This window comes from Calliopsis andreniformis, chromosome 6 (genome assembly GCF_051401765.1).
Source record: "Calliopsis andreniformis isolate RMS-2024a chromosome 6, iyCalAndr_principal, whole genome shotgun sequence".
In the NCBI taxonomy this organism is placed as follows: domain Eukaryota; kingdom Metazoa; phylum Arthropoda; class Insecta; order Hymenoptera; family Andrenidae; genus Calliopsis; species Calliopsis andreniformis.
The window spans coordinates 21,503,313-21,526,997 of NC_135067.1; the positions used below are offsets into that span (position 1 = coordinate 21,503,313).

Consider the following 23,685-nt stretch of genomic DNA (forward strand, 5'->3'; position numbering starts at 1 on the left):
ATGTTGGAAAATCCCAATTGGAGGAAGAGGCGGAATTCGTATTATTATACTACATTGTAAGAGACTTTCTATTGCTTTGAAATGAGTGGTTAGAATGTCGCTGATATCTTTCATAATTTGGTATGGACAGTGATTCTAAGCCTGAATTTTTGGTTACCTTTTGGAGCTCGATAGAAACTTTATCTGTCGTTTTTAAATACTTCAAATTTGATGGATGTACATACCTTTGGCGCTTGTCCGATTACCCGTGCGGATGAGTCCCGCAGCGAGATTGCGAAGCGTAAGTAGAAACAGACGTTTAGAGTAGGACAGACCCTTCCCAGTAGCGGCCGTGATCGCGATCTTGACATTCCGAGCAGCTAACAATGAACTCAGCGAACGATCCCCCGCTACGATTATTAGCCTTTTCCACCAAAGAACAAAGCAAGGACAAGTTTAACGCGCTCCCACGCCGATGAAAGTTACCACGCTGGTTTGTTGGTGTTTATTAAGTCGATCATGCACACCATCTAGGTAAATTAAAAGTTTCACTCGAGTTGCGTGTTGGTATTTCTTCGAGCTGCCTCACAGCAGGTTCATTTCGATTAAAACTTGCTGGAGCTTGTCGAAAATTACGATAATACTACTCTTTAAATGTATTTAGTAGGCAATTAAACTTCTTTTACACTAGCTTGAACGCCTCTCTGCATCTACTTCTGTATATCCATCAGTAGAACACTTTTCGGAGCCATTAACATACTGAGTAGCTACTTTGAAGGTATCCAAGTGAGTTGGCTTGTGAAATGGGTAAAGAAGATAAGAAATGCCATTGGAAATCGCTAAATAATTACGCAAATATCTCGTAAACTCTAACAGCTCAAGATTACTCGATGGCCGAAGTGAAGAAACAGGTCGGAGGTTCAGTTACTATGTCATCCTCCGTCGAACAGGTTTCGCAAGCTATCGGGAACTCCCGGAGTCTCACAACGAGAACCGTTATATCGGTTTACTGACCAGCCTCAAGCGCCTCTATCGTGCCATAGCGATTGCATTAGATGCCGACCGAGTACTATATATGGTACAGATCCTTTCAAGGTCGCGGTACCCGACAGAATTTCAATTTCCTAGTTGCGCGATTGCTACTTTGCAATTTGCTGATGCTCAAACAATGATGATCAACAGAAGTGAATGGCTTCTTGTCCCTGTAACAAATGTTACATCACAATTTCAGATTTTGATGATTCTTTTGAGGAGCAATTTATACGTCACCCACGTGAATATCAGATGAAACATTCGTGAAGTTTCTAGTACCAATGTATACTACTTTTCGAATTTTAGCAACAGCGTTCCTGCAATCTCTGCATAATTTTGCATAAAATAACCCGCTGAACAGTACCATTTTTCGAAATACGAGGACAGAACAGTGACTAACCGAAAGATACAAAATATGTACCTTTTCGATGTGCGTAAGATTGTTGCTCAATGGAACTGTGCTTCCTCGCAAGGATAATGAGTTAGGTTTTATAAGTCTTCAATCAAGCATCGAGAATTTATGTTCATATTTTGGCGAGAATATATATAATATAAGTAATGGTTCATATAGATTCTTTCTTACATTACATAAATTAAATATTGCTAGACCTGAAGTAGTTTCGCGGAGAATCTATGCGCCATTGCGTTTCTTGGCTCCAATCATTTTTTAAGATTTGTTTTATGGAGACTCTCTGCGCGTTTCATTACTCTTATAAAAACTTTTACGCCATAATCAGCTACCATGTGTATAATTGTAGAAGATTAACGAGCATTTGTATCGTAAAACGGCTGTTTCGCAACTTCCTGAATTTTAATCAACGCTACGCATAAAGTTACCTGGATCAAAATAGAATTAATATGACGTGGGAAAGCAAAAAAAAAAAGAAAAAGGAGAACGCGTATCTAGTAGAAACAATTCGTCCATGGTTCAAGCTATTCAGTCGATTCAATAGCATCTGTCAGGGACGAAAGTTGGTACCGAATAGCAGATCACTAAATCCTGCATCCGATTCTTCTCCCCTTTCGATGTAAAATGTCCAAATTTCGCGGTTTCGATCTCGAATTTCGCGTGCTTCACTTTTATCGTCTAGGAAAAGTACCAAGAGACCACAGGACCTTTCACTTTTTCCCTTCCACGTCGTTATGAAACCCTGCACAATCCTTCAGAAAGACACGATTAATCGCAGCTGCCATTCACAAGGTGTCACTTGAAGATTCGTGTTTATGACTCGTTCCAAAAAAGGAGAGTTCATTCGTGAAAAGGAAGGAGGAGTCCAGAGTGAACATATCATTTCGCAAATAACCATAAATAAGAACATGTTTTCCTTCCTATTTTGCATTGTATACAAGCGAGCGACGTCGTAACGATGTAACAATAGTGATTAACTAGCTTTCACGATAGCAAAATCATCCAGTTATCCTCTTATAAATATATTTTTTAGTATCATTGAGACGGTTCACGGGACATACCATAGGCCAAAGAGAAATGGTTGAAACGCACGATAAACTTTCTATTGCTCGAATAAGCAGCTTGTGTTAGATCTACTGAAGATATTTGCTTTTGATTATTTTTTCACAACATTAATTGCAACTCCTCTGCTCACACTTAATCTAAAATTAATGTAAAGTTAGTACTCGCATGATAATTAAAATGGATACTTATAACTATTATAAAATAACACTTGGAGTGTAAATGGTCTCATTATACCATACGGATCTAAAATATGAAAATGTTTTAATTTCACGACGATTAGAAAATATGCCTACGTAGTAGAAGCATAAACTGGTTTCCATAAAGTTAGTGGAAATTTATCACTATCTAGACTGTTCTCGCGCACTGTTCAACTTTCATTAGTGAACAGATCGGTAGGGTACCAACAGTTCCACGGGTCATTGAATCGTTCGCTTCTCTGGCATTTTATATTGTAAATTGCATAATGTCTAAATAGCAAAAAACTATGCAAAGTTACTTGCTCTTGCACAATGTTATATACACGTGGCACGCGACTCTGCCTCCTTCCCTAAGCGAAGTGACAAGAGAGATTCATACTTAGACAAGGATCGAGATTATCGAGTTAATTAAATTAAATACTGTTATCAGTAAAAACTGGGCAGAGGTGTCTCCGTCTGGCGATCGTGCATTGAAGCAACAGTAATCGAGGACTCGATCAACCGGTTCCCCGGTTGTTGGTAAAATCGCACTCGATTAAAGATCTAGACATAATTACTTTATCCCCGTGCTTGCATAAATTGTTGTACACTGTAACAGGTCGATGAACGTTCTCCTTTCTTTACCTGCGACTGCCTCTAATCAATATGAATCCAACTTTGTCAGGTCACTGGTTTTTTGTCCTTGCTACAACAGGTTTCTATCTGTCGGAAATATCTCTAAAATATAACAGATTTGCTCGATTGATTGGAGTTCCAGCAAGGTAAAAAATCCTATTTCTCTTTACTTACTACTTTCTGTTTAGAGAACACAGTTCAGTTACAGTAAAAAAGAAAGAAGAAAGGCACGATTCCCATCGAAACGGTATCTCGAAACGGGGGATTTGCGTCATATGTGGCATCGTGGTGAGATCGGTTTCACTTCTGCATTCGCGAGGGGTAGCAACCGCTGCGCGTGCAAAGCGATACAGTTCCGAGTCCGACCGTCCTGTTTCATGCAAATCACTGTGCAAGGTTAGCAACATTCGCAGTGTGCCCGGTTCCCCTCAGGTTTCTGACTATCGATGCACTATCCTTTAACGAGTGACCAGCGTTACGAAACTAATAATTGCCACTAAACGTCGCGAAAAGACTGACAGAAATATCCTCGTTACCATGTGCCAACCTGCATCCGAATTCCTACTAGATAGGATTGTAAAGCGATTAATGAGGCCATTAGCATACATAGAAATTTTTCAACTATTTTCTCCGTGTTTCCCCTTCTATTAAAATTTTACGGCATTTTTTATATTTTTATTCACGACAGTATTTTATAATTTACGATGAACTATAAAAGGGTAAAATATTAAATTGCGTACCCAATGGTGATGTAACACCTGTTACGCGTTAATCCGCTATAATGTACTAACTATAAACGATTCTGTAGAGAGGTAGAAAGCTAAGAAAAGAAAGAGAACCATTAGGAATGAAAAATGAAACCATGTTACCAATTTGTCCAGCAGTAATTTTCGAAATTAGTGTTGCAAAGTATTCTATTGGCGGAGCAACTTATTATCCCGCTTCTGGCGATCCATCATTCAGTGCGTGCTCGCCTCGCTAGATCCTTGACTAAATACCCCGCTGAGGGAGGGTAAGTATTTGCATGACTAAGACGAACGAAATAACCATGTTACTCGCGTTGGTCAGGAAGACTAGAGAGCAGCGTAATAGTTTCTGTGAAACTGTGAATTTTACGCGCAAGAACGACTCGCGGAAACTTCTTTCCTAACTGGTCCACGTAATCACAGTTTCGTTGACTTTCATTTGAGGCGGCGCGGCGCGCGAAAATTCGCTGCGTTTTTGTTATGCTCTTTGCCATGCGTTCATGTAAATTCTCACATAATCGAATTATATACTAAGAAACTGGCGACAGAACCGACTCAAACTGTTCGCCATTCGATGAAGAGGAAGCGTGAATCATGGGTGAACGTTTTTAGGTGGAACGCTATTGTTCTCCAGGACCGGTTATACAGATAGGACCATGTCTCGTGACACTTTCTCCGAAAGAACAGTCTTCCGGGCTCTGAGGTTTCTGGAGGCCCCACAATTTTTGAAACGAGTGTCGGTCCCTTTCAAGTTCTTCTCGAAAGTGAGAGATTCTCGTGACTAGAATACGATAAGGAAAAGTTTAACTCATGCAGTATATACTTTACTAATTAAACCAAGGAATCAATCAATATCGAAATTGCAACCTGAAACGTGTGTAGCTAAATGCTACAAAAAATTAATTTTACATAACTCTGGTATTAAAATTCTTAGACGATTCATTGCTTGCCTTTCTGTTCAATTTAATTGCTATTTAAGAGACCTGTTAATCGTAGCTATAAAAGTTGCGATATATTTCTCCTTGATATTAGGATAGTAATAAATCTCATTAATAACGAGGATCGTATCAGAGATGTTCATTTAGAAATCTTATATTGAGCTTGAACCATCCTTTCTAAAAACACAATTCAGTAAAGACACATCTTTTGCATCTCACGTCTGAATCTTCAGATCTCGAATTTGGAATTCTCACTTGATAATTATCGACATCTAATTTGCAACTTCCATCTACTTGGTCACCAGTTTCGAACTTTCAACTTCCAACATCCACCTCGATAATCCAAGATTCGTTAAAATGCCATACGTACGCAGAAGAGAAAGGCGAACGAAGATTTAACTCCAAATCTCTGGTTCGAAACAAGCCTTTACTTCCATACGCATATAATACACTGCCTTTCGTCATCACATAAATTTCATCGAGTCATCGTATCCTAAATTACCATACAATCGCAAACATAAGAGGTTTAGCAACGGTACGATGGATCTAGCGTCACCGTCGAAAGTGGCTCCGATGCACAGAAATATGAACAAAAAATGACTCAACCTAGTTTTGTAAGAATATCCTCGCAGAGCCTTGGCCTGTTCGTGGTCCCCCGGAATAGAAACGAGGAACTCTTTCGTTGTTACTTTACCTTCGAACCGTCCTACACAGTATTCCCAACGCAACGTCCTGCTGTTATCTGATAGAACGTCGTACGTTATTTATTAATAGCTAATACTTGTGCGTGCATCCAGAAGCGCAGAAAACGCATAACCTTGAAAGATGCATTAGAAATTTCGAAGTTGAAAAATTGATGTTATCTCGAGCATTGTTAAACTTGCCACAACATAAATTGTTCTATTCGAAGGAAGCTTCCCTCGACACACAAGGTAAAGAATCTTGTTACGCAGGAAGCGCAATTTGTTTTAGCCAATCCATCGCGTGTCGTCGCTAATGCGCAACTATATATAACAGCACAAAGAAGGATAAAAAGTCTGACGAACTGCCTCGTTTCACGCGGAATTACATAGAACGCGAGTGATTTGTTTATTTTGAACACCGGCGGTTTCCTCGGATAACTAGTACCGGAACCAGCGACGTTCTACTTCAGGCCAGCTCCTAGAAAATGTTACGTGGCCAACCGGTGTCCACCTCATAATATGTATTTAGAAATAAATAATCAAATGTGCGTTTCCTTGCCACTGGCTTACATAAATCCGCGGACTGAACGTCCCAGCGTTAGCTATTGGGAGTAAACGATTCCTTGCATCCTTGAATCGCTCAGCCAGCAGGTCTTCTCAAGGCGACAAATGCAAAAGGGATTTTTTCCTCGTTCACGAACGTTTCAAAGACGACCATGCTTTTTTCCAGCGGTTTCTCGGTTTCTTGTCGCTTGTTCTTACATAGCCGCGCCTGAAACCATAAAATAATCAATCGAATTCGATCGACCGCCGCGAGAAGCGAGACGCTCGCGGATATCGCGGGAAAAAGTGCCTGCAAGAAGATGGTTTGGCACACGAGAAATGCAGCCGCGAAAGAGCATTCAGCTTAGAAGATCGATGAAAGCGGAATCAAATCGTGCATGAAAGTAGAAGTTGCATAACGTCGAAAGTTCCTCCAAGGATACTTTTGATAAAAGTCAAACGAGCTATTAGCACTATGTTTAAGGAGGATTGTTTTATTCGGAACGTGGGATTCGTTTCTATGACGACGTGGGAAGCACCTGGGAGAAAAAGAAAAATGCGAATTTGAGAGTCATTGAACCTGATTCTATAGGTTTCGGTAGATCATTCTAGAGAAAAAGAATTACCATTAGCCTGTCCCCTTTTTGAATCGACCTTTCATAGCTAACAGATGACTCGATCGGAAGATTTCCAGTTTCGTCACCGAATAATCGCTCTTCCTATTTTTTCTGTCATTTAATTCGCCGAAGTAATAAGCGGAAACGTCGTAAGAGTACAAACTCCAACGACACACTAATTCGCGAGAACATAAGACGATGGTAATGTTTACAGTAGCGAAGATCACGGATTACGTTGAAATCGTACTCTAATATGCAAACACTAGATCTATCGTAGGCAAAGTTGCGGTCTAAGCCGCTCGAACAGACATTACATTTACATACGTTCATCATTCGAATTGTTGCTCATCCACAGAAAGAGTGACAGACTCCGATTACTTCTCGTCGAGGTCTTTACGCCTGAGGTCAAAGACCGCGAAGGAAATCAAGACTTTGTGTACGGGTGAGTTCAAGGCAGTGGTTCCAGTTTCCTCTCTGAGGGTACATTCTAATGAGTTTTTTATTGGTACCAAATTTATTACAAAATATTCCTTGTTACAAAGCGTCCCATGATAAAAATCATTACAGGGACATTGACAAACGCTCTTGAATTATCACTGAAAGAGATTCTGAAAATCTCGTTTATCTCGATTAAAGAAATTCGACTATTAATTTTTGTCAATATTAAAAGCGTCTACACAGACGTCAATGCGACAGTAGATGAAATTCAATCAGTAGTTCTTAAGTCACGATTCAACAATATTAGCATAGATACTTTCGACATTGATTGCTAAATTTTTTGCACTCCAATGACACGATCACAATAAGAGATGCGAATTTTTAGGCTCCATGGAACGTGACAATTTCTTCGTTAAAGACTAGTGATGCATGTCGACACTATTTTCCCTTAAAAGAGAGCCTGTGACAAAAGCAAGGATAGTGGAGAAACTTCAGATAAAAATTCGTAAAAGTATGGTTTACATACATATGTAGATGTAAGCTGTAGAAGGCTCGAGTAAACGTCCTTCGGAACAATTTGCTGTTTCCGTTAGGTTCCAGCTGACTACTATCAGGAAACAGCTGGCTAACAATCTAGAACGAAAGTTCCACGCAGTCAAGTGTACCACGATGCAGATCGACGAGATCTGTTCGGGATCTTAATGGGATTTTCACTGGATGCGACATACAACAAGGTCGGCGGAACAGAAACCGAAACTGGAAACCTTTCGCGGAGAAAGCACGTCCGCAGAGTTATCGAGATGAATCCGATTTGCGGGACGATTGAACGTCTACCTACTCGGACGTGAATAGTTGAAGAATACTGGAAGAAAGTTCCTTTTTCGAGGCTTAATTAAGTTTACATTCTCTCCCATTGTGATTTCGGAAGAGTTCACAATGGCGCTGACGTCCTAGAGACAGCGTAGACTGTGTCTGGCAGGGGACGAAGACAATCTACTGTGCGCGCGGGGCTAAGTAGAATTCAACCGGCCTTGCACAGGCAGATCAGCATTCGCTGAGGTTTTATTGCAGATGAAATTACACTATAAAACTTTTTGTTTCTGCAAAAAGTCGAATAGAAGTAAAGGTAACTGAGATGAATAATCCTATTACGAAGCAATCTTCGCGACGTCCGCGGAAAGAGTGATCAGTCTTCAGAAATTCTGACGGTACCTTATATAGGTTTTTGATCTCATCTACTTGGAGGGGACAAGGATCAACCAGTTTTCTAATCAATCGCAAAACGAAAACGCTTCGTCCGACATGATACGCTCGCATCTACTTAAAAAGAGTCACATTTCGCATTTCTTGTGACATAATAATAGGGGCAGACACTTCCTGTAAAAAACATGCACACGTTTGCTGTCAGCTAATCAAACGTAAACATTCAATCTCTTTCACGAAAGATGTCGAAGGTTTCGTTCGACATTACGAAACACGTCTCTCTGTTAAACAAAAAGTTGATTGAAATTACGTGTCAACAGCAGCATAATCGAACTTTTAACAGCCCATTGAAAGTTATCGAACTACAATGAGAACAATACGATTTTAGAGTTCCTGGAGGATGGAAAAACGAATTTCACGGAAGTCAGCGTCGAAATTCCATCGAATATGCTTCCTTATCTTCGACCATCCGTCGAAACCTGTTGATGACGATCGATGGCTCGAATCCTCGCGGCACTTCCTTCTCATCCTCATGATCCGAGAGAGGATCTCTCGTCAAGCAAAGAGGCGACCGTCGAGCGGATCCCTCTCTTCAGGATCATGCTGCGGCGAGGAGAGAAAGAGAAACAGAGAGGACGGAGGCTTAAGTGTAGCGTGGAGGTGGCGCCAGGCCCCTCCTTCTAATAAAAGCCGCTCACTAAGCTCCGTTACACAGACAGTCACAGAAAAGCCGACGAGAACAGGAGCCGCGGAGAGCTCCTTTGGGTCCTCTTTACAGACATTTCAAAAGTTACCGAGTGACGGATAAAATAACGGTGTGTGGTGAGTTCTTACGCGGACGACGCATCCTCGCGACCCGTGGATAGGCACGTTTCAGTGACACGAGGGACAGGAATGGGACCACGTGACGGGCTCGGTGGATCTGTGAGGAAACTATCGAGTATTCGAGTTTTTCGTCATCGAAGAACCAAATTTTCGCGGGTCCATTTAATACTGTGGTGATGTCCTTCCTCAAATGACACAGCTGCAACTGAGAAATTATTCCCTAAGGAACGCTCGATAGTTTCCCGGGAGCAGAGTAGCTTCGAATTTCCTCCTCGAGTTTCTGTTCAACGCAGTGGTTCACGACAGTAGAGTCCATGAAGGAGCAAGAATCATCGGAGTGAAAATCTGCACGGAGCAGTTCTCGCTGGAATGGACGAGGAGAAAATCGAAACTCGCGAGCAACTGCCTTCTGCTCCCACTTCCTGAGGAAAATACGTTTCCCGTAGATCTGTGATACTGGGACGCCCTCGTGGATCGCACGTGTCTGTTACTGGTCATATTCTACTTCGTGTAGTCACCGAAACGTTGCTGATCTTGTTTTCCTCAGTTGGAGAAAGATTTGACAGCTGTCATGGTTACTCCTTTCTATCTTGGATACGACTGTTTGCTGTCTGCAAAAGGTGTCAAAAATATCCTGCAAAAACGTAGCTTCAATACTAATAATCGGCTGACTCTTTTTAACCTTTATTAAATCTTCATTGGAGAATCTCGAGAGGGGAAGTTATTTGTGAAATGTGTACTCTTTGTACTTTCTTTTACGTTAGCAATTTGCTCGCGATTTCTGTTACTATCGAGGATAATAAATAAAACTTGCTAATATCTGACCTCGAACGCGATATTACACCACCAGCTGAAACAGTACGCATTCTGAATCCATATTGCTCGAACATATCGTTACCATTGTATTCTAGCTGCTCGTTATTAGAATTATCGGCTGATTTGGTCGTCACGTCGAGCAGCAGTCGATCATTTTGCCCTGTGCATCATGCGATGGAAATCGATGAAGTTTGCATGGAGAAAGGGTCACGAAACGCTGACGAAAAAGGAGACCAGGAATGACATTCATAAACGTGGACGTGGAATGAATGCGAATGTCACGAGATATCTGGCTCTTGCACCAAACACGAATGTAAAACGCGTCAGCGCATCTTTCCTCGAGATTCTCCGTGGCGAGGATGCCAACGGCATTCACCACTTTCATTCGGTCGAAAGTGATAGTTTCGAACGTATCCATGCTCGAGAAAGGAGAGCCATTGCTCCTCCCCTCTCCTCGGCGATGACTCGAGCCCCCGTCATCTGCCGTTTGTCTCCAGCATCCTTTTCAAAACCGTTTTCGGTCCATTGTAAAAGAAAAAAATGCGGAATACTAATGGGTATAGTATACCGACGCTTTTGTTCCCAAAGAAAAGGGAAATCAAAGCTGCCAAGCCTGTTGTTGAATAAAGAATGACGTCGCGAGAAACAGAGAGGATGGCAAACATTCCACTAACGAAATTGCATCTCTTGCAGATACACTCCACGAGCAAACATGAAGATCACCGTCATCCTCTTGTCAGTTGCGTTCTGCGCGGCTTTGGTCAGCTCGCACCCGCTTCCTGAAGGAGAACGTCTTCAGTCCGAGGTAAGCGTCCAAAAAAACTGTGTCTATAAAAAATATCCTTTCTCTCGAGTTTACTTTCAAGGCTTGTTTTTAACGCTCGTGGAAGAATCCTCGAGGCTATTCTGATGTTTCAGGCGCAAATACGATCGATTTCCTTAAATTAATATTCTCAGCAGTCAACTAAAACGAGGAAATAAATGAAAAAAGATGATTTCTGTAAAGCGAAATCGAATGCTTCCACAGTAGGAAGCAGTTCATACTTATATTCCTCTGCTAATTCATGTTAGCATTAACATAAGAGATTATGTTATAGTCGAGAAGAGAGAAGTATGTTCAGCCTCTGAATATATGCACATATTTTTTTGGTAAATATGACATTTATTTGCCTGTGTCGTGTGGCGAATTCCAATCTGTGAGGTAGAATTTTCTAGAATAAGGATACTAAGCATGGTCCAACTTTCAGTCAACATAGCACGGCAGTTAACTTGTCGAAGAACAAGCTTAGTCGCTCCACTTACGATTAGTCCAAAAGGGTTGCCTGTCCTCGATTCAAAGATTACGTAAGACACGTGTTACGATCGCTTTCTCTGTGTCAGTGGGCCGATAAGATGCGCCCTATCGAATTGTCCACTTTCAGTACTGGATTCAACTACTGAAAACATTATAATCAGAGAAAGTTTTAGTTTGCACAGTTCACCGTTTCACGGTGACAAGAGCAATTAGTTAATTGCTGAGATAATCAGTCAATGGAAGAAACGTCAAGTGTCTGTCTTTGCGAAAGTTCTCGCCACGATTTCGTGCTGATCATTGGACCGAGTCCATCCATTCGGTGATCAGAGATGATGTTTCACTTTCGACGAGGCCCTCTTTCACTCGAAACGAGTACTATGACCCCACAGCTAAAAAACACGCCAGAAAAAACTTGTTATTCGAATCGTTTTATATTTTTAAATCCAGTTAAAAACACGATCGATTCGTCGATAAAAGTATAGAAGCTAGAAACCATCTAATTGACAATCGTGTACTGTTCGATTTCCATTTAACTATGATTGACAGTGTTAACTCTCAATGCCAGTGTCTTGAGTAATTCTACAGATTCGAGTCAGGCTAGATCGCTATCCGAACCTTCAATTTCGGTGGCCTTCGTGTTGCTAGCGTAATAGACAGTTTAAATATTTTAATTGCTCTCGAGAGTGACTCTAATATCCCGATTGAGTATTTACATGTTCCTGGCTCAAGGAAAATTGATCTTCCGTGTTAATACAACAGGGACTATTCGAAGAATTTCAGTAGCTTCAAGTAAAATAATTTCGTTTCAACATATTTCGGCTACGTTTCCTCTGGCAGATGAGGAATGTTGTTATTGGAGAATTATGGACGAGGGGTTCGGAAACTTTCTCGTTATCGTAAATCTTTGCCCACGTGCCGATGTTCGTGCACGTCCGAAACGATTGCATTTTCATTGGAGCTGTTCGTGGAAGCACTCTAACGATCGACGAATGAGCGCGACAAATATTGCGCAAAGCGGAAGGTCATCCTCGAGATCCGCGCGTCACACACGAAAGTTTCCTAGTTGCTGGCTCTTAATGGGGAAGGGTAACCGAGCTAAGCATTTCACGATCGATGAAATACACGGTCCAACGAAAAGCCAGGACGTCCGACCGGCTCTCTTCTTCGGCCCGACACTTTCACTGGCCGCGAACACTTGCAGAGTTACACCGGACACTTTCTTCGCTCGATCGATGCCCAATGGAAAGCGCGTGCGTAAGCGTACACGCGTTCACGTGCGCGTGCGTTTCAGCCTCTCTCTGATCTGTGATTCTTGAGACACCGTGCTCGACAGTGGTTCCCAAACCTTCTCATTTCACAATAGCTCTTGTTTTCGTCGGTCCATTCAGGAAAGTTCTACATAAATCCTTCTTGTATTAGTATAATTTGACCTTTATAAAAAAGCAAAGTGTGACGTCAATATTAAGATGGAAAGTAGAAAGGAAGCTCTTGCGCGCTATCGAATTGCGGAGACTTCAACGCGTGGTCGTCGCGTTACGAGTTGCTATCCATGAGTTGCTCGTTTCTTTCGGAGAATGTAGAAGCCATATAGGATAATTAATGTAGTCGAGAAGATCAATGCGCCGAAACTAATCAATCTGTTCTCATAAAACTAGAGTTCCCAAAGTTGCGACTTGAACTAATCGGAACGGGCTCAGTAGTTGCTGGAAAAAACGTTCGTAAACGTAAATGTAACACGCAGGAGCGAATATCGTAACAGCTGGTCGAGTGTGAACGAGGTTTCAGGGAAAGTGAACCATGGCAACCAGGTTGAGCAACCAGGTTGAGTCCGATGACCGTCCAAGTGCCAAGACCATTCAATTAATTTGTATCGGATTATTTATCGGATTATTTCTCCATCTTCTTGCGAAACATAATAGTAGGTTCATCTTCGTGTCTCTAATTGTTCCACCTTAATTTTCTTCGATCGTGTACGCTCCGTGAAAGCCTCTTTATTGTAATAGCAAATTGTAGCGGCACTAATTCGCCACTGCCGTAATGATACGCAATCCCATCGTTTAACTCTGCAATTTCATTTGAGTTATTGTCCGAAACGACTTCACAGTTCCGCCGTTTCATGTGGCTATTTTTTCTTACCGTCGTTAAACAGCGGCACAAGTTTTCCACCAATCTCGCGCAATTCGAAAATCGTTGCTCGAGGAGATAGCAAACGTCGAACAAAATCCTCTAAAGCTAATGACTTCTTCCTACCATTTGTTGCGAGATTATTGCGCAACACTATTACCTTAACACTTTCGACGAGCTTCCCGACAAATGAGCAAATTATATGCTCAGATACTTCCTTACGTCGTCCAGTAATTGCAGCTTCTCGAATCGCTACGTATTAGGAGAAATATGACTAGGAAGAGAATCTTCAAACGTAAATGAAGGACGAATAATCGGCAGGGGGAAATGAAAGACACTTTTGTAGGGACAAAGGGACAACTTTTTTCAGGCACTCGATCGACTGGTGATGGTCGAGGGCGACAACGAGGCCGCCCTGAGGAGCAAACGGACGATCGGTATCCTGCGAGAACTGTTCCCCGAAGTATCTCAGGTGAGCCGCTGCCCAATAGAGTGCAGTGAAGTCCTGCAGACGGCCAGGATCATTAACATTTACCCCTTCTGACTAGGACCCTTTGCTCTCTGATATCTTGCATCAGACTCTCTTACCCCAAAGAGGATCTTGAGGATCCTCGAGATTGTATCGTAGTAGGAAAATTGAACACAGTCACGAAAATTTAACTTCTCGACATAGGAATCGTTACGAGAATCGAATTGAAGTAATTGCGAGGTATTAGCAAAGTATACAATCGGTTCGAAGTGGAGGAGAAACTGTTCACGCTGAATCGGCATTCCGATAAAGAAAGTTCCACATTCGGTATACGATTCACGCCGAGTTTTCCTCGCTTACCGTACGCTCTGTCGCTCTATTGTGCAACTAGTTACTTATCTATACAATTATTTCCGTGAATCACCGACTCATGTCTGCGCGCTAAGATACAATCTCGAATCGACGAAGACCGCGTCCGAATTCGATCGAATCTCCATCGAAATTTTTTTCCTGGCAAAACCATTTGGCGACTCCCACCACGACTATCAAACCAGCCACTCGTTCGACGACGATTCCGAGTACGATTTCAAAACCACACCTCGACACCGATTTCGTATAGCCTTCTCGACTACTCCGAAGGCTAACGGGCCGTCGTCGTTCCTCGAATAGTGCTCCCATGTACGAACATTCGACGACGCAAATCGAAAAACGCTAACGCCCGACAGCCTCGTTAAGGACTGACAAGAACAGACTCTATGGAGCCAGGAAAAGTCCCAGCAGTCTATCCTCGACTAGCCCTCGATGTGGGAGCAAAGGAGAACCGCGGCGGGCTCGGCAGAGCCAGCTAAGAGCTGTTGTTTTTTAGATGATCGAACAAAAGGTGAACGCGATAGTCGCGGAAATCATCCGAGCGCTGGGGCCGACCCTGCTGCGCAATTTCCTTGGGAATACTCAGTCTGGCGGAGCTGGAAGCTCGTCGAGCGACGGATCGACAGCGACCGCCGCGTCGCCGTTCGACGACGAGGACGAGGATAGTGACAACATCAACTCGACCAGCGCGAACGGTTCCAGGGTCTCGATATCGTTGCCAACCTTCCCGCCGGACGAGGACGAGGAGAGTGGCTCGACGACCACCGAATCCTCTTCAGTCGGTGAGACCGGCGACAGTGGGCAGAACGCGGAGAGGACGACCGTCAGCAGCCCCACGGTCGCGTGACCGTGTCGCGGCTGGTAAAACGTTCGAGGTCAATGAAGCCGATACGAAGTGTAACTCGATCGATCTTGCAGAGACAAGGACGATCACCGCGCAATCGGGACTGCTGCGGGCGAAAAACATCTGTCTCTCTATCCGACACACACCCTCTTCTTATTTGTCTGTTCTAACTCGTCCTTCTGTTTCTCTTTTTGTGTCTGTGTACGTCTATCTTTTAGCAACGCTCCTCTGTCCGTCCACATCGGTCGTTTTTTCTGTATTTTTTTTCTGTGGAATCATACTTCGTTTTCATTTCGCGACAAGGGAGGTACTACTATATTCTAACAGCTATCTGTATCTCGTCACTTCCTCTGGCTTTCTCTCTTCCGTCGATCATCGAAACTGCAAGCCACCACTCGCTTTCGATTCATTTCAAGCTTCGTCGGCGTTGATCATTTCCCGTACTCGTGATCGATGGATCGTGATCGAGCTTCAGATGATCGACCTTGCGGGACGTCGATGACCTTTAAGAGCTGGTCGTCGATGATCTTTCACCTCGAGACGCTTCATCTTCCTCGACTCTCTCGAATACGTCGCTTAGCTTCTCTGTTTCTCAATGCGCAGTTCATCAGTCATTCGCCATCGTCGTTGAACCGTCTGCCAATCGACCATGATTGCCAGGTGAGTTTTCACTCTGGGGAAAATGAGCCTTGAAGGTGTCACGATTACTAAATGTTTCTTTGGAAAGTGCTTGATAGAGGTGGCAATAAAATTAATGAACTTTTATGCAATAATTGGCGTGCAAACGCTGACTCAGTCGTAATGACGGCACGTCAAAGATATACTTTGTATACGATGTTACTTACAATGAGGTATTTGCACTTCATAAACAACGCTGTTTCACGACCAGTAAAAATACCTTGAGCACGTAATCCGACTCAACTTGTCGTGTAACTTAACGATTCCCAATGACACAGAGGCCTACATTCTATACAATAGTTGGGAATCGTAGACTTAATCCATAATAATTATACGTGTTTCTACTCTGTAGCGCTTCCACTTATGTTTACTCGTTGCTTGTTGAACGTCGTTGCAAAACGACCGATAATCGTTTAATCGACGCGCGTCCCGATCACAAGACATCGCGAGAACGCGCGTCGTATGCTTTATCTTCCCTAGTCCAAGTTCTTTATACTCGTCCTATCGGTCAATCGCCATCGAACACGTTTCCGAGAGTTGTCTCGAAAGCAAAATCATCTGCCATGAATAATGCACCACGTGACACAGTTCAGACACTGTCCCAAATAAACTCCGCGGTCCTTGGATCCAGATAATCTAATACCCAGATGACATTAACGATTCTTTGGCCCACGATCATAGGCACATTAATCTTCACAATGTTCCTTGGCGATCGATCGACGGCGAGATCGTCTCGAAGCCAGCTCGAAGAGATCGACCGTGGTATGTTTGCTTACAGAACGTGAACCCAGAAGCGGAGGACAGAGTGAACGAGGTAGCGGCGGAATCGCAAAACAACGAGGTCAAAGTGCAATTCGCGGACGAACAGGTCGACGACTCGGCGGCACCATTGACGCCTCTTGATGAGGTGGAGGGTGAGGACGACGAGAACAGGAATAAGAGGTTCCTCAACTTCAACTTCGGAGGATCTTCCGGAGGTAGCGGAGCTGGCTCTGGCAACTTCCTCTTCGACATTATCAGGGTGAGTCTTCCGCGACTATGAAAAGCGCTTGCTTCTGGAATCTTGAACCAATTTCGAGTGAAAAGTGGAGGCCCAAGAGTTTCTTAAAATTAGAATTTGAAAAGGTTTTGAGAGCTGAATGAATACTATACATTTAAAAGATTGCGCAAGATTTGCAACAGGAAAACAGACAAAAAACGTGAGCAATGCAAGGACCGATAATAACTCGATCGGTAGATTGATTAATATTCAAGTAAGAGGCGAGTACGGCGGCAGCAAGGGCGCCTACTCGAGGCATGGGTGAAAGTCTTCAACCGAATTGCCAAGCTGCGTCGCGTGGTTACTATTCCAAGGTTCCTGACCTAGGCACGACCCGGCCTCGAGAATTGCGGAACGTCCTCGTTGCTTATAGTCAGAAAAAAAGACGTACAGCACAATGCGAGGCAAGAAAAACGTTTAGCAAAAACCTAGAGAACGTTATTACTGTCTAAAGTCCGGTTATCCAATCGTATTGCAACGCGACGATTATTAGAGATTTCTCCTCCTTCTTCCAACGAACCAGACCACCTTTTCTCGCGTACGTGACTCAATTCGCGGATCTACGATCCATTGTCTGAGCACGTTAACAGTAACTATCTATTTACGATCGTACCGCGTGCGACTGGGCGGAACGACTCGGACCTGGTCAACGAATGCCTGCCTTTTACGGAGCCAGTTAGATTTCTCGAAAGCAAGCTCGCCACGAAATACTAAATAAACCAGATTTAATAACCTCCACTTTTCACTTGCAAACGAATCGCTAGAAGTAGCAGCGAATTTCGTGGTGCTCGCAGGAGATGAGTAGGCTAAATCCGAAATGATCGGGCAGTGATCAGGCGTCAGCTAGGGGAAAAGCGTCCTCTCCAGCCGTTAAAGAACAATTTCAGCCGCTTTGCAGGGTTCTGTCGGGCGAGAGACAGAGCGGAGGAGGTGAGCGCGCGACACAGGCCGCCAAGAGTCGAAAGTCGCAGCGAAAAGACCTAAGCAATGAAAAAAGACAGGCTTTTCCCGAGGAGCGGATCAGTAAACGAAAGTTCTCGTGTCTGTTCTCGTTTAGCAAGCGGCCGACGGGGCGGCAAGAGCGGCGGGCACGGTGTACCGCGTGGTGGCAGGTACGCAGAGCCTAGGGCTCGGCCTAAGCGCCTCCCGGGACTTGGGCCCGGCTCCCCAAGATGCCGCCCCCGCTGCCGCTCCAGCTGGTTCCTCGGCCACGGCGGGATCCTCGACCAACGCACCGGCTGCGTCAGGAGCCGGCAACCTACCACCGGTACGCCAATCCTTCCGAGCAGAGCCGAACGGACACTGCCAACTGCACTACTATCTCCTGGTGAACGGAACGCGACTGGTGCCAAACACCCGACCTTTGGCAACCCCTCGCTGCTGAATGTCGCTCCGATGGTACCTCGTCGTGCTCCGTTTAACCTTGCTTCTTTCACACTCTCTCTCTCTCTCTACTTCTTTCTCTGGGTCTTACTCTCTGCCTTTTCTCACTGACACCTTAACGATCAAGTCTTCTCCACTGATACACTCCTGAGGCCGAATACTTCTTTTGGGACAGAAGTTCCTTGCGAATAGGTGGACTTTTGTGATACTTGTGTCCTGGAATACTGTGGAAAGGCTGGAGGAAAGTATTTTGGGTCATCTGAGATCATTGAAATACGCTAACTTTAAGATAGCAATGCAAATCAGTCCTTTATTCTTCTGTGTTTTTGTTCAGAGGTTCCTGGAAAGAAGTATTTCGCGTGTTTATGAATTCTGGATCGTATCCTTGGTGCACGTGGCCCTATGTGTGGCAGACATAATGATCGCACTCGGCTATGTTTGATTTGCACGTCATACTCCTTGCACGTGGCTAACAATCGCCTACTGCTCGTTTCGCACGTCTTTCCATTTACATTCTGGCTTCCGTTTGCTTAACCACTCCACAGCGATCGATTCTTCTCCTCTGGTTTATCATTTTGCTAACCGAGTCCTCCCTCTTTAGCTTCACACTCATCTGTCTTGACTGTTTCTTGGTCTTCCCACGCCTTGATCGTGCATGAACTGTGCGCCAGGTTCTTCGCTTTCAGTGTTTGCATCGTTGAAAGTAATGTGGAGGAAGATTGACTCTTGGATGATTTCAGGAGAGCCTGGCACGCAGCTCTTGCGACATCCTAGCGTGAGTCTGGTTTTAATCGTAATCCATCATTGTTACTAAACGACCTCCGTTTCATGGAAATCATCACAGTTCCCTACTAACAAGTTTCATGTTGAACCTGCTCCCTTTTCGTGAGTATCGAGTAGCTCCTTAATGCCCTTTTCAATAGCCTGAAACCCTTCCTCCAATTGTTCCACCCGGCCAACGGTCCCGACGCGACGCCGACAGCCACCGACAAAAGACTTTCGGCGAAGCAACTGGCTGATGGACATCCCGGCCGATTCGACTCGGAATCTGAGGGCAGCCATTGATCGATTGCCGATTCTCTCGTTGTTGTGATTTCGTACTCGTCCATTGCACCGTAATTCTTGCCGATATAGCTGTAGTTGACCCGTTGCTGCTGGAACGCACCGAGGACAGCGCGCTGGCAGACGATTCGGTTGCATGTTCTCGAGAAATCTATGCTCTTACTGAAAACTCTGATTCTCCTGCGTATCTGTCGCAAATACGAATCGTCTGCCCTTGCACACAAACCTTTTAGTAGCAAATTGATCGTAGCACGGTGCGTGACGTACGTTTCAACCAGAAATTGTAACTTCTGAATGAGTGGAGGAATGGTAAGTATCGTCTAGCGTGCGTCATGCTGCCTGTAATTTTCACAGTAATGTTATCGTATCTTTGGGTCTTGGTAAATATATTTCTAGTTTTGGCAGACCCGTAGGCTGTCCACGCTGCGAGGAATAGCGTCTTAATTCCTTCGAAACATCTCTGCTGCATCAGAGAATCTTATTCGAGTAATTATCTTCTATCGAAGCGATCTTTCTCGCATATGGACAGCCTACGAAGTAACCCCAAAACAATGTCACGAGCCGAAGGAGCGCACGTAAGGATCGTAGCAGCAAGATCGATGGATCGTAGCCGCAAGTAGGATTTAGGATGTAAAAGCACCGTAGTGTCGGGAGCGCTGGAGCTGGACGTGGAGCTGCTACACACTGCAATTATCTCCTCATTCAAAAAGAAAGAGAACGTTCACGCAACGATCAGTGACAAAGACCGATCCAAGCGACGTGTCTTTCATCCACCTTCTTTCGTACTCTTCCCGAGAATAATCGCCTTATCCTCGTGCAAGATTAATCTGAGGTTTTGATTACTTCCAGCTGGTCGCCGGAAGCGGAAGTCAAGGCAGCGCCTCAGGAGGCGTCGCTGGAAAGACGGACGACGTCCAAGAGGCTGTCCCAGGACCAGTCACTAGGCTCTTCGTCATCGCCAACAGAGGAATCTCGAACCTCATACAGGACCTCATCCTTGTAAGTAATATCTACTTATCTGGTCTTGCACAGGATGATTTCAAAGAAGACTCAAAGAATTTAAGACATATTTTGCTTAAAATTGTTCGATTTTCTACACAAATCACCTTCTACGTACAGTACAGACTAACTAAGTCAATAGTAATCTGAAAGTGTTCTGAAAGTACCGAATCAAATTTCACTTTCTCTCCAGTCACAATCGCCTGCAACCGCTAGTAACCGTTATCTCACACTCTCCTCTGCATAAACCTAAAAATCACGAGCAAAATAGATTTTCTCCACAGACGAACGAACGGCATGAATGAAACTGGCTGTTACAAGCGTTGCAATTGCAGTAACGCTCGATCGAATTCCGCGGCTAGAAATCGATTATGTCTCGCCATGTAAAGACGAGACACGAGCGAACGAAAAAAGGACGATCGACGCGTAATTCGCCACGGGTTACGACACGTCAGCGAAACGAACTGCTTTCCACTGGGATTTTCCGATCAGCCACCGTGACGAGCTATGAACAAAGCGACATTAATCGCGACCGGATCGTTCGCATATATCATAATCGCGTGCTCTGGATAAAAGGCGATTGTTCTTCTCTGCAGAGAGAATATTTTCGTTCCTAGGGTTACCTCGAAGCAGAATTTTACGTTGCACCGTGTATTTTTGCATCAATTTGCGTAAGCAATTTGTTCGAAAGTGAAACCTGCACCTTGCGTTATCAAGATTCCTCTACGCGTTTGCTATTTATTCGTGGTGATACGAGGGAAAAAAACGAATAATGTTTTTGTCTAGTTGCAGCAGATGTAATGCCTTCTATTAATACTTCTTATCAAAGCGCATGATCGTAGTGTACGCAACGTGTAGAAACGTATACCGCCAAGAACGATTTGCTGGAGAGAGACATGATTAAAGTCGCGTTCTAGTTTTCCGCTTGAACTCGAGCATGGCGCGAGCCGATCCACGAGGAAAAGTGGACACATTCTAATCGAACTATCGCAACAGTGTCCAGAGAGTAGATAATCAGCCTGTCTCTAATCGTTTTTATTTCATATTCACTTCGGTATCTACTGAAATCCTAGAATTCATATTGAAAAGATAAACTGTCCAGTAAAAAATTACTCAGATATCGAACAATCAGAGGAAATTCCAAGATTCCGCAGAGTAGCCATGGAACCGGCTTCGAATTCGCCGTCGCGAACACATTTTGCCGAAAGTTGCGCGAGCATGGCGCGTTGTCGTTACAGATACAAAACCAGGCGATTACGCAACCGTCCCCGTCAGGATCGATGGAAAGCAAAAATGTAAGCGACTTTCTCTATGAAATAGCGCGTCCATTTGCTGACTGACTTATGCAAGCAGCTGCTACCTAGCTCCTGGCACGCGATATTGCCAGGGGCACGACTGACCAGCTGCTTGATACGATCAAAATTCACGAAAATCATCCGTCTTTCAAAACCGTGGAAGGTGCAAAATTGATCAGTTCCATATGATTAGGAGAACTAAGTAGTAAGTCTACGTATACAGAAAACTTCGAGACCATATGGGTTTCAATTACACAGGCTGAGGCATATTTGTAGTACATTCAAAAGTAGAATTTTTGTGTCAAATTAGGTAAATCATTTAGAATAAGATTTTCCATGAACCTTCGTTTTTCAAGAACACGCAAATCATACTCTGTGTAATCTACACATCATGTCTGTCTATGGTTAGCTCAATCTACTCGCACGTTCCTCCGTACCAAATTACCCACATTTTGAATGTACGCCTTGCCCTCTGTAATCATACTATAATTAGACGAGCAATTAGAGTTCGTTCGTCGAGATTCAAACACTTGTTGGAGAATCGTGGCTTGCTTGCCGTGAATTCTGAACGAAAGCGAAACCGATCGACGAAAGAAACGCGGGAAATCGCCTCGTTAGAGGCCGTTGATCGCACCTCCAGTTCGCCACAACACGCGCTGCTCTCCCACGATACAATTCCTAGGTAAAAACTGTTCCGATTCTCAACGAATGTTGTTCCTCGGTAAAACGTGCGGTACCTCCTGCAAAACCGCCCGCTTAATTGAACCGTCTTGCTCTTGACGTTGCCATGGCGCGAAATAGAAACGCGGCGAACGGTGACAAGGCTTTTCTACGACTTTCATTTTGAACCTAGCTGAGATTGCTTCGAGGAAAGCGCGAGAAAAAGACAATGCACAGAATTCGTGTAGAAACGCGTTCGGTATTTAACTACACTCGAGTCAACGACGCTTCACGTTCTAACTGAATAATAACTGTTTCATTGCGTTTACTGGAACGATAGAACGGATGATAAAAGAGAAATTAAAAGAAACGATGAGGCAAATAGGAAAATAGTTGTCAAGAAATTGCACCTTTGTCAATTTAATCGTAAGTACTTCTGCTATTTGAAGAGGAGATTCAGCCGCTCTTTACGCTAATCGTGATCCATTATACGCAATCTTCATGAAGCGGATTCGTCGTGCAAGGAGCGAACATCGACTCGAAAGTGTTCACGCTTCGCACGTCCCGTGGAATTCTTTTGCTTCCCATCGCCACTGAAAATCGGAACCGCCGTTACAGACTCCGATTTTGCGGTCTTAGAACAAAACATGCTCGCATTGCGAGTCGTGCAAACGACCTTTTCGATAGACGTCCGTTTTTTCTTTTAGGCACAGTCAAATTTGGGTCTCGCGGATAAGAAATGTCGAAATCGATTCGAACGAGGTTTCTCGAGAGCGCTGCAGCACTTCTTGCAAGAAACTTGAAACTTAAGCTTCAGGAGTAGAGTGAAAATCTATTAAAATTCTGAAGATACTTTCGTTCTACTTATTGAAGAAAATCGTTCAGAGATATGACAAACGTAAGTTCGATAACCTGTGAATCTGGCGTTAATTGTTTTTTTCTGATTTACAGCGCCTAGCAGCAACGAGCGAGCGCATCGTCAACTTCAAGGCGAGACTGATCACTTCTATCATCTAGAACTCGGTGCAAAAGGAGTAGGATGAGGAAGTACAAGATAGGATTCGATGGCCTGAAGTGATCGGGCCACGTGGGAGCCATTGCCGAGCCGTAAGCTGTCGACAGGAACACGGGTACGACGTTGGCAACGCTACCAACAACGTTGCCCCCTTGTCCCCGAGGTCCGAAGAGTCTCGTCGATGGTAGAATCGTCCTCGTAACTAGACCACAACCTCGCGACATCGTGTCTGCAGTCGACATCTCGTCCAGATATCACGATCCTGCCCCTCGTTCTCTTCGTCCTCTTTCTTCCCTCTCTCCACCATCATTGCGTTCTCCAACGTCTTCTCCATCCCCTATCTTCTCT

The 23,685-nt window shown here is 44.1% G+C and overlaps 1 protein-coding gene across 1 annotated transcript; it reads left to right on the plus strand.

Annotated features, from left to right (window-relative positions):
• Window positions 1-9,214: 9,214 nt before the first annotated feature.
• LOC143180851 (uncharacterized) lies at window positions 9,215-23,434 on the plus strand. The gene is made up of 7 exons (XM_076380854.1): window positions 9,215-9,287; window positions 10,800-10,911; window positions 13,895-13,996; window positions 16,663-16,905; window positions 17,981-18,190; window positions 20,218-20,367; window positions 23,274-23,434. The coding sequence occupies exons 2-7, from the start codon at window positions 10,819-10,821 to the stop codon at window positions 23,337-23,339; spliced, it is 864 nt and encodes a 287-aa protein (XP_076236969.1). The 5' UTR covers window positions 9,215-9,287; window positions 10,800-10,818; the 3' UTR covers window positions 23,340-23,434.
• Window positions 23,435-23,685: the final 251 nt, after the last annotated feature.